The sequence below is a fragment of the Artibeus jamaicensis genome, unplaced genomic scaffold (assembly GCF_021234435.1).
Source record: "Artibeus jamaicensis isolate MK-2021 breed Jamaican fruit bat unplaced genomic scaffold, CSHL_Jam_final contig_3188, whole genome shotgun sequence".
Classification (NCBI taxonomy): Eukaryota; Metazoa; Chordata; class Mammalia; order Chiroptera; family Phyllostomidae; genus Artibeus; species Artibeus jamaicensis.
This window is the reverse complement of record NW_026521745.1, coordinates 420,659-437,182: the sequence shown is the minus strand read 5'-3', so window position 1 is coordinate 437,182 and position 16,524 is coordinate 420,659. Positions and strand designations below refer to the sequence as shown.

The 16,524-nt window shown below is 37.5% G+C and overlaps 1 protein-coding gene across 3 annotated transcripts in view; it reads left to right on the top strand.

Annotated features, from left to right (window-relative positions):
• XPO4 (exportin 4) overlaps positions 1–16,524 on the top strand; it is a 110,008-nt gene that overhangs the window by 34,431 nt on the left and 59,053 nt on the right. For all 3 annotated transcript variants that reach the window (XM_053663498.1, XM_053663499.1, XM_053663500.1), the window contains exons 5-6: positions 9,591–9,707; positions 10,440–10,593. In XM_053663498.1, the coding sequence (XP_053519473.1) occupies positions 9,591–9,707; positions 10,440–10,593 (271 nt within the window). The remainder of the gene's footprint in view (positions 1–9,590; positions 9,708–10,439; positions 10,594–16,524) is intronic.

Genomic DNA, 16,524 nt, shown 5'->3' with positions numbered 1-16,524 from the left:
TTGATTCCCAGTCAGGGCACATGCCTGGGTTGCAGGCCAGTTCCCAGGAGGGGACACATGAGAGGCAACCATACATTGATATCTCTCTCCCTCTCTCCTTTACTTCCCCTCTAAAGATAAATAAATAAAAATATTTTTAAAATATTTCTTAAATATTTAAAAATATTTTATAGTCTTGATTCTCTACAGGTCGTTTTATGGGAGAGTATCTAATTTCATAAAATATTTCTAAGGGGATTAATATGATTATTATTATTATTATTTAAAGATTTTATTTATTTTTGGAGAGAGGGAAAGGGAAAGAGTAATCAGTGTGCGAGAGAAACATCAGTGGGTTGCCTTTTACATGCCCCCAACCGGAGACCTGGCTCTCAATCCAGGCATGTGCCCTGACTGGGAATTGAACTGGTGACCTTTCGTTTTACAGGTGGGGAGCTGAAGCTACTGATACCACCAGCCAGGGCAGGAGATTATAGTTTAAACTATAGTATAGTTTAAACTATACTGTTTTCCATATATTGTGTTGTATTCTTAGAGTAATTATGCGAGTACAGTTTCATGCCTGTCTCTGTGGGCAAGCTGTTTTCCTTCTATGGCTATGAAGGTTGCTGAGGTTACTGCATTGTAGTTTGCGAGGGTCAGATCTACTCTCCACGAGTTTGACAGGTATAGATATGGAGACTTCGACTTCCTAAGGGAAGCAGCTAAATATTTGAAATTAACATTCAAGCAAGTTTTTAATCTATTTCATGTTAATTTCCTTTGAAAGTAGGCATACATTAAATTGCTTTTAATTTAGCATTTAAATCTCCTTTTTTTCCTCTTTGCCATGTGAGAGGGAAGTAGGTGAGACACTTGTCCACAGCAGTGCTGCCCTGGGTGTGATACCAGCTTAATCTCTCTTATCACAAGCCTCATTGATGTTTGCTTAGAGGACCAGCTGGAAGTCTGTGTGTACGGCAACATTTCATAAAGTTTATTCTTGGTAGTAAAGCTCCCAGGGTGAGAGCCAGGCTATTAATAAGAGACAGGCCTCTCCCTGAACAAGAGTATTTTATTTTGTCAGCTGGCGTTAGTGTTTGAGTAGCTTGTACTTGCAGTAGTAATCTGATGAGTAAGGCAAGCTATCTCTTAGGGTTTTTTTCCTACTATCACAAAATCAGTGACTTTTACTAGAAATAAGAATGCTGCTGTTAAGACTTCAATGTGAAGACAGCAATTACTTAGTTGTTAGTGAATTAACTTGTGGGTTTTCAGTACTTCATTAAAAGAGAACAGATTAGATTATTTTATAACCTTGAGGTCTCATTGAATTTCTTCTGCTTGTTCTACATATTTAACTTTTCTTTTTGAAATTTATCAACAGCTAGAAATATAGGGAGTCTACCGTATATTCATTTTTTACTTTTCTTTTGTGTTATACAGTGTTAGGTGTAGAGATAAAGGTGAGTCATTAATCCAGGTAACATTTATTGAGCATCTACTCTTTAGTGATGCCTTAGTTACAACTTCCCCCTATTAATTGATTACCTATGTTGTGTTTTTAATTTGGTGGAATGTAGATAATTAAGACGTAGGACCAGAAAAGCCAAAATAGGTGATTTTAAAAAAATATTTTATTCATTTCTAGAGGGAAGAGAAGGGAGGGAGAAAGAGAGAGAGACAACAGTGTGAGAGAGAAATGTCTGTGGGTTGTCTCCAACCAGTGACCAAACCTGCAATCCAGGCATATGCCCTGACTGGGGATTGAAAAGGCAACCTTTTGCTTTGCTGGGTGATGCCCAGCCAACTGAGCTACACTGGTCAGGGCTAGGTGATTATTTTCTATGATGATGATGATAAGCCTTTTGTGTTGAAATTAAAAACAAACTGACAGTAGCCAGTGGGGAGGTAGGAGGGGATAATGGGCGGGAAAAGGGGAAGGGTTGTCAGGAACATGTATAAAGGGACACATGGACAAAGCCAAAACAGGGTGGGATCAAGGGTGGAAGTGGGGATGGTTGGGGTTGCGGGGAGTGGTGGAGGGAGAATGGAGACAACTACTTGAACAACAATTTTAAAAATGTGAGAAAAAATTAAAAACCTAACATTAAAAAAAATCCTTTTGCTTTTTTTTAAAATAAGTAAATCTTTATTTTATTTATATATTTTTAAAGATTTTATTTATTTATCTTTAGAGGGGAAGGGAAGGAGAGAGGGAGAGAAACATCAATGTATGGTTACCTTTTGTGCGTCCCCTGCTGGGAACTGGCCTGCAGGGAACTGGTCTGCAACCCAGGCATGTGCCTTGACTGGGAATCGAACTACGATTGTCTGGTTCGCAGGCCCGCGCTCAATCCACTGAGCTACACCAGCCAGGGCCTGCTCTTTTACCTTATGGGAAACTGCTGCAGTTTACATTGTACTTTTGCCTGCGTGATTTGATTTGGACCTTAGGACAATCACATGAATTAGGCAGGGCAGAGGGTAGTGACACTTTTTGTAGATGAGAAGATTGAGGCCAAGACAGAATGGAGTTGCCCTCAGGTACCTGAAGTGGTAAATTCTGGACTGTTGTGACCCAGATTTGCTGACTTCTATGTCTAAAGTTTTAGGGGTGTCCAACTGGTGGCCATGGGCCACATGTGGCCCAGGATGGCTCTGAATACAGCCCAACACAAAATTATAAATTTACTTGAAACCTATTTTTCATTCATCAGCTTTTGTTAGTGTTTGTGTATTGAATGCGTGGCCTAAGACACCTCTTCATCTTCCAGTGCAGCCCAGAGATGCCAAAAAGTTGGATACCTGGTGGGGATCTTGTATTGGACCTTGGAGAGTCCAGCAGTATTTAGAATTTATTTGGGATATAGTTCTAGTGAATTGTGTTACTTGGTTTCTAACTTGTTGGAAATGAGAATCATCAATTTAGAATGTCTGCTTAGTACTAGTCAAGTGAGTGGCAATAACCAAGTACCACCAAAAAAAATGAGTGTGATATATAAATGAAAGAGCCTGGGCTCTATTGCCACTTGGTCATGGCACGTGAAGCCTGTGCATGTTAGTAGATTCCACATACTTATATTATAGCATCAGATAGTTAAGTGCCTTAGAAATAAATCTTTTGGAAACATGTACATGAAGTAAGTTCCATTGCAAATATTTGTTGCATTTGAAAAATGAACAGATATTCACTTAATTCTTTTTGATCATTTATAAGTCTCAGACTTGTACTAATGGTATTTATACTAGTCTAATCCCTGTAAACTTTAGTAAACAATCTCATAGTCTCCTGTTTATCAGTCAGTCAGCTTTGATCAGATTTCATTGAAATTCACCACTCTAAATTATTTAGAAAAGCTTTTGTTTTTGACCCGCTTGAGTATCTGAGTTACTGTATCCAGTACAGAAATATTATCTAGCCCTGACTGTGACAGGGCAGAGAGACAGTGCTTGACAGTACTGGTCGCTATGGGGTTCACAGGTAATGCACTCGGGCTAACCATTTAGGGTCTACAAGTCTAAAGCAAGCACAGGGGAACCTTCTTCGACAGGGTAAGAAAAACAAACACTTGTGACCTCATGTAGGCGGATTGGGTGCTTCCCCTTTCTCTCCTTCCCTTCTTACCTCCCTCCTGAACAGGAGCTGTCCCCTTTTCTGTTTTTTAGGATAACATTTTAGTTTGCTGTTTGCTACAGTAAAATGTATAAAGCAGTACATTTTAGTATAGCTTTAGTTTGCTATAATGGGCTGTTGTCATTATAATGCACTTGCTGTAAAAGTAACTTTGTTTTAATGAGATTTAATTTAACTGATAATTAAATACTGAAAATGAGTGAACACATTGGGAAATGAGTCTCATATGCATTGTGATGTGTTTCACTCCTTTATGAATAGGAGGGAGTAGTCTGTCGATATGTGCAGAGGTGCTTTGCTCTTTTAATGCACAATCAATACTGTCATTTTTTATTCTCCAGGAATTTCTGTTCTCTTGTTGCCTTTGAGCATTAGTGGTTATGGTATAATTAATATTTATGATACTACTTGCAAGTCCTTACAGGGCTTCCAAATTAAGGAGTGATTAAACTGTTTGGTATCATTTAATGATGAAAATCTCCTACTTAGTTCTTTGAAAGCTGGTAATTTGAGATACATTAAAACCAGAATATTTGATTTCTGGTGATAACTCTAACCATGTTGTACAATTTATTCTCTTGTATTTCTTAAATCTTTGAGAGGTAAATTTGAAAAGAACACAGTTGCTTTAAAAATTTATGGTTTTATTTCATAATTATAAAGAGGAAAAAGGGGAATACAAAACAGGACATCTGGGTTCATGGTAATGGTGTGTATGTAATGGTACCTGTACATTAACATACTGGGAAGCTGTGAACAAATGTTAATAGTAATAGCTTTTGGGTGGTAGGAGTGTGGGCAGTTTTATTCCCTTTGTGCTTTTCTGTACTTTCCCGTTTTATTTTTTTAAAGATGAAGGGTTTTTTAAAAACAAAATGTTTAGGGAGCTAAGTTTGTAGTAACATAGTGTTTTGTTTTAATTATCATGGATTAAGAATGTACTTTCTTGCTCTGGCCTGTGGGGCTCCGTTGGAGCATTGTCCTGTGGACCAAATGGTCATGGATTCCATTCCTGGTCATAGCACATGACTGGGTTGCAGGTTTTTGTCTCTGGTCGGGGCAGGTGTGAGAGGCAGCTGATTGATGTTTCTCTCCCTCTAAAATTGATGAGTTTGTCCTCTGGTGAGGATAAAAAAAAGTACTTTATTTTTAAAAAAATATTTTTTATTGATTATGCTATTACAGTTTTCCCAATTTTCTCACCTCTATCCCTGCTCCGCCCTGCCCCCACAACCTTCCAGCATTCCCCCTGCACTGTAGTCCACATCCATGGGTTGTACATGTAAGTTCTTTGAGTTTTCTGTTTCCCATACCATTTTTTCTTCCTTCTGTCTACCTTATCCCTACCTACTATACTTCTTCTTCCCTGTCCCCCCCCCCCCCCCCCCCCCCCCCGTTCTTCCCTTCCCCCATCCCACTGAAATCCCTCCATGAGATGTCTATTTCTCTGATTCTGTTCCTGTTCTGGTTGTTTGCTTAGTTTTTGTTTACATTGTTTTTCTTTTCTTTTAGGTTCATTTGTTGATAGTTGTGAGTTTGTTGTCATTTTACTCTTCATATTTTTTATCTTCTTTTTCTTAGATAATTCCCTTTAACATTTCATATAATAAGGGCTTGGTAGTGAAGAGGCCTTGAACTTGACCTTATTTGGGAAGTACTTGATCTCCCATTCTAAATGATAGCTTTGCTGGGTAGAGTAATCTTGAATGTAGGTCCTTGCCTTTCATGGCTTCAGATACTTCTTTGCAACCCCTTCTTGCCTGCAAGGTTTCTTTTGAGAAGTCAGTTTATAGTCTAATGGGAACTCCTCTGTAGGTAACTCTTTCCTTTTCTGTTTGCTTTTAAGATCCTCTCCTTGTCTTTAATCTTGGGTGTAACTTAATGATGATGTACCTTGGTGTGTTCCTCTTTGGGTCCAACTTGGGACTCTGAGCTCCTGGGCTTCCTGGAAGTCTGTTTCCTGTGTCAGATTGGGGAACTTTTCCTTCATTATTTGTTCAAATAAGTTTCAATTTCTTGCTTTTGTTCTTCTGCTGGCACCCCTATAATTTGGATATTGGAACATTTTAGGTTACCCCAGAGGTTTGTAAGGAATGTTTTAGATTATCCCAGAGGTTTGTAAGAGTCTCTTCACTTTTTCAAATTCTTTTAAAAAATATTTTATTTGTTTATTTTTTAGAGAGAGTGGAAGGGAAGGAGAAAGAGCAGGAGAGAAGCATCAGTGTGTGGTTGCCTCTCATGTGTCCCTTACTAGGAGCCTGGCCCACAACCCAGGCATGTGCCCTGACTGGGAATTGAACTGGTGACCCTTTGCCTCACAGGCTCATGCTCAATCCACTGAGCCACACCAGCCAGGGCCTTTTTTGAATTCTTGTTTATTTTGATCTGGATGGATGTTTATTTTTTTCCTTTTGTTCCAAATAGTTGCTTTGAGTCCTGGTTTCTTTCCTGTCACTGTTGGTTTCCTGAACATTCTGCTCTACTTCACTTTGGGTATCCTTCATTTATTCTTTAATTTTTCGACCATATGTGAGCATTTTGATGACCAGAGCTTTAAATTCTCCATCAGATAGGTTGGCTATCTCCTCCTCACTTAGCTCTCTTTCTGAGGCTCTACGGTGTTCTTTCGTTTGGACCATATTTCTTTGTCTTGGCACAGCTGATAGGTCGTAAGGGGATGGGGCATTAGGTATTCACCTGAGCAGGGCAACCCTCTTTGCTGCACAGTAGCTCTGCCTGTTGGGTAGAGAGGGGCCAGAGAGGGAGGGAGCCAGAGAGGGTACGGTGTATGGCTTGCCTGCTCATCTCTAGCGTACTTTTCAATGGACTCTGGGGCTCTCCTATGAGACTGGGAGCTTCTCCTACTGTGGCAGCCTCAGTCGTACCCCACAGCTACCTCGGAGTCCCCTTAAGTCAGCCCCTCCCATGAAACCTGCTGAGCTGGGCAGCCAGCTCCACCCCCAGTGTCCATGTATTCCAGAGATTCTCCTGAGTTGGCCGGCCATCCACCACCTTACTGGTCTGGTGGTTCTGGTTGATTTTTCCTTTAATTCCTTGATTGTCGGAGTTCCATGCAGTTTGATTTTCTGGCGCTTTTGGTTTATTGATTTAAGATCGGTTTTTGTCCTCCTTTTTGTTGTGTCAGGAAGTGAAGATGGATGCGTCCATCTTGGCCAGAACTCAAAAAAATACTTTCTTTCATGGGTAAATTAGTACTTAGAGTGAAAGGTTGCTGTTTTGGAGGGATGTCTTTATTGCTACACCTCAAAAGAAATCTCATTCCATTAAGGGTTCCTGGTGTGTCTGATAAAATTTGTAGGTAAGGGAGACACTTTGAAAAGCCTTGATTTTTTCTGAGCAGTCTTAACTTCAAAAAAGTTCTTACCTCTCATTGCTACTGCTCTTTTCCTTTACCCATTTTTTTGATTCTTGACCATAACACATACATGTAATCTTAGGAAGTGTTTATTTCACACAAAAGTAAAGCTTTGTTGTGAGTGAATCTTCCTTTCTCCCTTCCCTCGCCCGAGGACATGCTTGCCGATTGATGATGACTTGCTTATTTATTTTAGAGAGAGGGGAAGAGGGGTGGAGAGAGGGAGAAACTTCAAGGTGAGAGAAAAATGTGGATTGATTACTTCTCGTATGAGACTCCACCAGGGATCGAACCTGAAACCTAGGTATGTGCCCTAACTGGGAATTGAACCCATGACCTTTAGGTTTATGGGAGGATGCTCCAACCAACTGAGCCATACTAGTCAGGGTTTGTTTGTTTGTTTGTTTGTTTGTTTATTCATCATCCATTTATTCAAAATATTTTATTCATTTTTAGAGAGAGGGGAAGGGAGGGAGAAAGAGAGGGAAACATCAATGTGTGATTGCTTTTCATGTGCAACCCCTGCCCTCCACCTCACCCACTGGGGACCTGGCCCACCACCCAGGCATCTGCCCTGACTGGGAATCGAACTGGCGACCCTCTGGTTCACAGGCCAGCACTTAGTCCACTGAGCTACACCAGCCAGGGCTCAGGATTCTTGTAAAACATTTTTTGTTTTTCACATTTCTTGACTTGAGTGAGAGAGTCATACATCGATTCATTGTTCCACTTATGCATTCATTGGTTGCTTCTTATATGTGCCCTGACCAGAACTGAACCCACAACTTTGACTAATGGGGACAAGACTCCAACCAACTGAGCTACCTCATCAGGGTAGTACAGGTTTCAGTCAGTAGAGTTGTGGATAATGAAAATCTGAATATGAGTATAGTTAAAAAAAACCATGCCGTTTTGGGGTGAATATAATTTGGTACTAAAAACCAGTTTGTGTCAAGTTGTAAATTATTTGTGCAAAACTATTACAGATAATTATTTGTGAGAATTGGTTTGTATTTAATGAGTACTCTGGGTTTATAATATTCTATTCAGTGAGTGAGATATTTAGAAAGGACAGGAGGAAAACTAAGGCTAAAAGACAAAAATGTGGGATACTAAAAATTATTTTCAGAATAATAGGAGGATGTAATACATTGTGATAGATCCTTATGAGTTAACTTTTCCCTTGGGATTTTATTAATTTGAATTTAATGCCTGTTCTCCTCACCAAAGCCCAACGGTATTTAAAAACTGTGTTCATAGTTGATCCCAATATTAATTAAATATATCTGTGAAGTTTTGATTGGTGGCATCATAATCAGTAATACACCATTTTAAAAGAAACTCATTTTTAATTACATTTTTGTTAAGTAAAAAGAATGAAGGGATTGTACTTGATGAGTTTCTAAGATCCCTTTAAACTATAAAATGAAATGTGGTAAACTGTAACAAGTGTGTGATGAACTGTTTTCTTCATAAGAGGCTCTTTAATGCCTGGCTCCTTAGACCAGTTTCTTCCTCCATATGCCTGGGGCCATGCAAAGGCAGTTTAACTTGTATTGTACGCTTGTCTTGACCATTTGTGGAAGAGGGGACATTTTTATATTAAATGTACATTTTGAGGTAAAATTACAAAGTTGAGATTGAAGCAAATCATTTAATTTTTTTTTAGTTTTAGAGGAAAATTTCATACATATGCAAAAATAGACAAAATAGTATATTTTATTGGTCGCTCATGTAACTGTCATTCAGATTCAACAAATACCAACTGACGGCAATCTTCGGGAATTTGGTTTTATGTATGTTTGTTAAGATTTGCTGAGATAAGCATCTCTATGGTTAAGGTACCGACATCAGAAGCATTTCTGAACAAAGATGTGGCAGTTGGTGGGTGGGATGACTGTTCAGCTGTTGTGTAAGCTTGCATAAATAGTATCATCTTGACTTTAATCTGTGGTTGTTCAGAGGTAGTGAGCATATTTCTGTTTAACCCCTGGAAATGTGCTCAAATAATTTGTTTCCTCTTCATCCATGGCACCTTTGATTCTAAATAGTCTGTGAATGGAAACGGTGAGGTGATATTAGGTGCCTGTTGGATAGAACCATTGAGAAGGGAAATCTTCATTTTCAATTTGAAGAACTTTTGAGTACTACCTGGTTAATATTTTGGAGACTATAAACTTTTCATTTTTCATCTATTTGGAAGTACATTATTACCCTCATCTGAGCATAGACAGACCTGGGCTCAATTTCAGCTGTCCTTCACTCTTTATGTCTCTGAGTCTCACTTCTGTCAAAGGTAAAATGGGGTGTGGATTGTTGTGTGAATTAAATGATACAATAAATTAAACATTGATTGTACTAAAATATCACTTGCACTCTATGATGGAGTTAGGAGTATGACCTGAGTTCAAGTCTTAGATGCATTTGGGTAACTGGAATTGAGAAAGAACTGCTAACAATTACTAGGCCACTAGGAAAGCAGAGCCGATCGTCTTAATTTCTGACTGGAAGATCTAAACATAGAAAATGTTTCATTATGTTTGAACAAAGCATTAGAAAAATAATGCCTCTTAATTATTTCTTATCCAATAATTATAGCAAACTCTGGCCTGTTCTATTCTGACTGCCCTATTAAGTGAATTCTCAAGTTCAAGTAAAACTAGCAACATTGGACTGAGTATGGAATTCCATGGTAACTGCAAAAGAGTTTTTCAGGTATTGGTATTTTTGTTCTTATGTTTTAATGATCAGATTGTTCACTTTTTATACAGTCTGTTCCCAGTGCAGTGTGGACATTTATTTCATCTGGTTGAGTGACAGCCCGCACCTGAAGGTTTGTGTTGTGATTTCATAGGATATAATAAAGTGATAGGTTTGGTGAACATAAATGACAATTTAAAGATACTTATTTAATGATAGTCTAAAGACAGAACAAATAGGAAATAGTACTATAAAGACTCTTAGTTTATTTTATTTGTACAGTGTTTAGATAATAGTGCTTCAATTGGTGGGATTTTGCTGGCCTTAAAAATAGGCCTGGCAGAATGCCAATGAGGGCTGTGTATTTAAAATGTTATTGCAGATGGTGTGGGCTCTTTGTCTTGTGTGTATTGTTTGGCTCTGAAGTAAGTTATGTGAAGGCTTAAATCTGAGGGGCCTGCACTAGATCAACTGACCCCTCCAGCTCTGTCTAGTTGTCATATTCTCCTCTCCACAGAATAGCACTCATGTCACAGTAAATGTGTTCAAACTGATGTGTGTCACTTGAAAGCTCGCTGTGGTGAAAATTACGTGCAGGCCTGAAAATGGAAAATGTTCCTAAAGAAATAGTGTTTTCCATTGAAAATATTAAGGTTTTTGTTTTGTTTTTTTCTATTATGGTTCTAAAAGAGAATGTATTTTGAATAAGCTTTTGACATAAAAATACTTGTGACTTATTTACTGCAGGAAGAAGACCTTCGTCAGATCTTCATGTTGACGGTGGAAGTTCTGCAGGAGTTCAGCAGGCGGGAAAACCTCAGTGCTCAGATGTCCTCAGTATTTCAGCGCTACCTCGCGCTTGCCAATCAGGTCTTGAGCTGGAACTTTCTTCCTCCAAATTATATCCTTTAACAATGGAATAGATGACAATTATAGCTGAAAGTACCCTGTCTCTGTGGTTTGTAAAACATGTTGAAAGAATACAAGTGCTTTTATTTTATTTTTTAAAGATTTTATTTATTTATTTGAGAGAAAGGAGAAGGGAGGGAGAAAGAGAAGGAGAGAAACATCAATGTGTGGTTGCCTCTAACACCCACCTGTACTGGGAACCTGACCTGCAACCCAGGCATATGCCCCGACTGGGAATCGAACTGGCAACCCTTTGGTTCACAGGCTGACACTCAGTCCACTGAGCCACACCAGCCAGGGCAGAAAACAAGTGTTTTTAGAAGTGCAATTCTTTTATTTTGTAATACACAGTGCAGTGGACTACTTAGGGGATTTAAAATTATATTTATAACTTCGTAGAAGAAAGTTTACTAAATGGAAAACTTGGCTGAATGTTGGGACTCTTGCTCCCTAACGGAAGAGCAATAACTCTTAGGCAGAAAAAGGGGAAAGATAGGAAGTACATTTCTATCAGGCAGCTGAGTTGTTTTCTGCTTGTACAACATAATGATGTGGAATTTTTTAAAAACATTTTTATTGTATTTTTTTCCATTGTCATTTATCTCCCTGTAACTTCTTCCACGTTCACCCACTCTGCTGCCCGTTGGATGTTTTGATTGACTTTCCTTAAGGCTAGTTTGGTGTTCTCTGACTTGATCTTTATGGTGACAATATTGTACAAGTGTAGGTAACAGGGTAGTAATGTTTATTCTTTGAAGATCTTTTCTAATATAAAAATATACAAATTTTATTTCTATCAAATTATAAGTAGTACAAAAGCAATTTAAGTGGGTTAGGTTACAGATATAAATGTTTACTTTTTTAATCAGCTACTGAAGTGGGGAAGTTTGTATTTTGGAAAGCACCTCCTTAGTTTAAAGTTTACAATTTGCTCTTCCAGAACACTTACCCATTGATAGAGATTGAAGGCTGTGCTGTGTGCATCTAGGTTCAGTCTCAGCTGATCAAAGGCAAATTACTTAACCTCTCTGAGTCTCAGTTTTTCCAGATGTAAAATGGGGATGTGGATTGTCAAGTGGATTAAATGAAACAATACATTTGTAACACTCAGCAGCAATCAATTTTTATAGCTTCATTACTTATTTTGGTTGTTAAGAAGCACATAAGAATTTCTTATGTGCACTTTTTAAAAATTTCCCTTTTGGATGTTTAACAGGCCATATTGAGCTGTCAAAACATTAATTATATTTTAGGGAAGATCAACAAAAGTCACAATGCATACATCGTAGCCTTTTTAAACTGCGTTTTAGGGGAAAAGATAGTTGGCTAAAGTGTGACTATTTTGTAAATGAAAACTGTTCTGGGAGTTTGAATACAGTTTGTCTAAAGGTAAGATATTTTTACAAAGTGTTTAGATAAGTCTTTGGAAAACCTGTCATCTAAAAATTATAAACACAGGAACAGTGTTGCTAAAAAGGAAGTAACTACTTGTGTGAAGAGAAGTAGCTCTGCATTTGGACTTGGGATATTCAGCTTCCTGGCTTGCAGTGAGTTCCACCACGGCATAGCAGCCGTTTGCTAGATTGCTGAGCCACAGGTGAGCAATTGACTCCTTCCCTAAGTGGGTTAATTAGGTCCTTTAAGTGTATAGGAGAAGGAACATGGCAGTGGAATTAAAGTAAGCTACATTTTCAGGGTAAATTAAGAAAATTAGTTTCAAAAATTTCGGCTCTGTCTGGCATAATTTCTAATTTTAGCAGTTATTTGGAGATTTATTCCATCAGTGGGGGGAGAATCGAATAATTATTTAGCTTTGTATCTTGAAGAGGGTCTAATGATTAAATTTAACTTAATATATACTGGGTGAAGCAAAAGTAGGTTTTCAGTTTCTCTTTTAAACTGTGTAAAACACAGTTTATTTTTGTGTTACTATTTATTAATTATTGTATTCCATACAAAGCACTGTAAATTCACTTTTGCTCCACCCTGTATTATGTTGATGATTTTAAAAAGTGTTTTGTTTTTTTTTTAAGGATAGACAGATGAGTAGCAGGTAGACCTTGTAAAATAATGAGTATTTTAAAAATTAAATATATGTGATCATTTAGAATGGTATCATGTTAAATGAGGCTGTATTAAATTATCAATATCAATCCTTATCTATAATTTATAAGTTTTTGTAATTGGCTTTCCTTTTTTGTATCTTTTTATTTTAATGCAGTTTTAAACATACAGAAATGCTATAAGAGTAGTTCAGGGAATTGTCAGATGCCCTTTACCAAGATTTACTGATATTAACATTTCGTCCCATTTATTTCTCTTCCCCCTACACACACACATTTGTACTCATATACTTTTATGTATATATTTAAACACATTATTCTTCCTGAACCATTTAAGAACAGTTGCAGGTATTATATGCCCTTACCTCTGAATACTTCCCTGTGGGTTATCCTGTGATTAAGAATTTTGAAATCTGTGGTTGTTATAGAATGTCTTGAAAACCTATAGTACAGTTTTCAAAATCAAGAAATTAAATGTTGATATAATATTGTTAGATTTATAGTCTTATTTTAACTTGTAATTTAATTTTTTATTATTTATTTATTTATTTATTTTTCAAGTACAGTTTTTTGTCTGTTTTTCCCATCCCAGCCTCCCCCAGATTTATAGTCTTTATTTAAGTTGTCAGTTGTCTCCATAATATCCTTTTTAGCTATATTCAGTACATGGTATTTAGTTGTCCTGAGTCATATTTGATCTGGAACAGTTCCCCAGTTTTGTCTTTCATGAATTTGACATATTTGAAGAATGTAAGTCAATTCTTTAAAAATGTCCCTTGCCCTGGCTGGTGTGGCTCAGTTGGTTGGGGCATAGTTCAGACCCTGTTCAGGGCACATAACCTAGGTTGCGGGTTTGGCCCCAGGTCAGTGTGCACACAAGAGGCAACTGAGTGATGTTTCTCTTCCTCTCTCTCTGCCTCGTTTCCATTCTCTCTAAAGTCAATAAGTATGTCCCTGGTTTGGGTGTGTGTGATATTTCCCTGTGATTAGACTCAGGTTGCTTACTTTTTGTAAGACCACACCACAGTAATGACATTGTCTCCTTTGCAGTACTTTGTGTCAGGAGGCACATTGTGTCACCTTGTCTCTTTGTGGGAGTATCCACCTTGATGACTTGGTTAAAGAGGTGTCTGCCAGGTTTTTCCTCCCCCCAAACCCATGGCAACTACTGACCTTTAATCTCTTTCCATAGTTTATCTTTTCCTAGTGAAAATCAGATGGTATGTAGTCTTTCAAATTGGCTTTTTTCACTTAGTAATATACTTTTAAAGTATATTACTTTATTAAACTTTATTAAAGTTTCTCCGTGTCTCTTCAGGACTTGATAGCTTTTTCTTTTAATCACTGAATAATACTCCATTGTCTGGCTGATAGTTATCCATTTAACTAAGGAAGGACATCCTGATTGCATTCAGGTTTTGGCAATTATGATGAAACATCCATGTGTAGTTTTTGTGTGAACATAAATTTTCAACTCCTTTTAGTCAATACATACCAAAGATCACAGAAGAGTATTTTAGTTTTATAGGAAACTGCCAGATATTTCCAAAGTGACTGCATCATTTTGTATTTCCGTCAGCAGTGGAGGAGAGTTCCTGTTGTTCTGCTTCCTCCTCAGTACTTGGTGCTGTCAGTGTTCTGGATTTTGGACATTTTAGTAGGTGTGTAGTGGTGTCTTACTTGAATTTGCATTTCCCTGATGACATATGGTGAAGACCATTTTTTCAATTGCTTTTTTGCATCTGTGTATCTTCTTTGGTGAGGTGTCTGTTAAGGTCTTTGGCCCATTTTTTAAAACAAGCTGTTTGTTTTCTTATTGTTGCATTTTAAGAATTCTTTGTGTATTTTGGGTAAGTCTTTTATCAGAAATATCTTCTGCAAACATTTTCTCCCAGTCTGTAGTGTATCATCTCATTTTCTTGATATTGTTTTTCACAGAGCAAAGTTTTTAATTTTAATGAAGTTCGTCTAATCAGTTCTCTTTTTCATGGATCATACCTTTTGTATTATATATCTAAAAGTCTTTGCCAAAGCATTGGCCACCTAGTTTTTCTCCTGTATTTTAGGAATATCATAAATTTTGCATTTTACGTTTAGGTCTGTGATCTATTTTGAGTTTATATTTGTGAAAGGTATACGGTGTATGTCTAGATACTGTTCTTTTTGCATGTGGATGTCCAGTTGTTTCAGCACCATTTGTTGAAAAGACTGTCGTTTCTGCCCTGGCTGGGTGGGCTGGAACGTTGTCCATACACCAAAAAAAAAAAAAAAAAAAAATAGGTTGCAGGTTTGATTCCCTGGTCAGGGTGCATATAGGATGCAACTAATTGAAGTTTCTTTCTCATATCTATGTTTCCCTCCCTCCCTCTGCCACTCCCTTCCTCTTTTTCTAAAATTAATAAACATATCCTCATGTAAGGATTAAAATGAAATGGAAAAGATGGTCATTTCTGCATTATATTACCTTTGCTTTTTTCCTGGGTCTATTTCTGGGTTCTCTGTTCTGTGTCACAGAATCTGTCTATCCTTTCACTAGCACTACACTATCTTGGTTACTGTGGCTTTACAGTAAGTTGGATTGCATCAGTTTTACGACTTTGTTCTTGACTTTAAGGTCACAAAAATTTAATCTTGTATTTTCTTTTAAGAGTTTTGTAGTTTGAGCTCTTACATTAGTTCTGTCACCCATTTAATTTTTGTGTATGGTATAAAGTAAGGGTTCAACCTGTGTAAAATCACCTGAGTGTAAATACACCAGTGTATTTCTGGTTTCTGAAACCTGTTTCATTGATCTGAGTTTATGCCAGTGCCACACTGTCTTGATTACTGAAGCCTTGTAGTAAGTTTTGAAATCAGGAAGCATGAGTTCTCCAACTTTGCTCTTATTAAAGATTATTTTTTCTTTTCTGTGTTCTTTGCATTTCCATATGAAATTTAGAATCTATTTATGTAAAAAAAAAATCACCTGGTATTGTGCACAGGGATTGTGTTGAGGCATAGATCAGTTCAGGAGTGTTGTGATGTTGACAATTTTAAGTTTTTTGATCCATGAACATAGGGTCTTTCCATTTATTTAGATCTTTAATTTTTTTCAACACTGTTTTCAGGGTATAAGTTTAGGACTTTCTTTTACCATGTATAGCACATTTTTTTGCCCAAATATTTGAGGGAAAAATAAAAATGCACTTCATACATGAGTGTAATGATTACGCATTGTGGGTATGATAATGGGCATAATTCCATGTACAATGTGCACGAAAACACAGGTGAGCAATATGCATAGCAGAATGCAGTGTTCATTGCCAGTGTGTAGGAATAAAAAAAATTTGTTATTATTTATTGATTGGTTTTTAAAAATTTATTTTCTGAGAGAGACATATCAATTTTTGCTCAACTCACTTATGCACTCATTGATTTCTGTATGTGCCCTGACCTGGACACATCAAATCAGTGTTTGACACTGATTATGCCAAACTTTGCCGTATCAGGAAATGATCCAGCCAACAGAGCCACCATGGCTTAGAAATTTTTAAAAAATTTCTAAATTTTATTTATTTATCTTTAGAAGGGAAGGGAAGGAGAGAGGGAGAGAAATATCACTGTATGGTTGCTTGTCCTGCGTCCCCTGCTGGGAACTGGCCTGCAACCCAGGCATGTGCCCTGATGGGGAATTGAACCTCGATCAATTGGTTCGCAGGGCCGTGCTCAATCCACTGAGCTACACCAGCCAGGGCAGAAATAAAAAAATTTTAATGTTGATCTTGTACTATGTAATCTCACTAAGCTTGTTTCTTAGCTCAAATACTATTTTATTGGATTTAAAACTTTTTCTGTACACATGATGTCATCTACAAACTTTC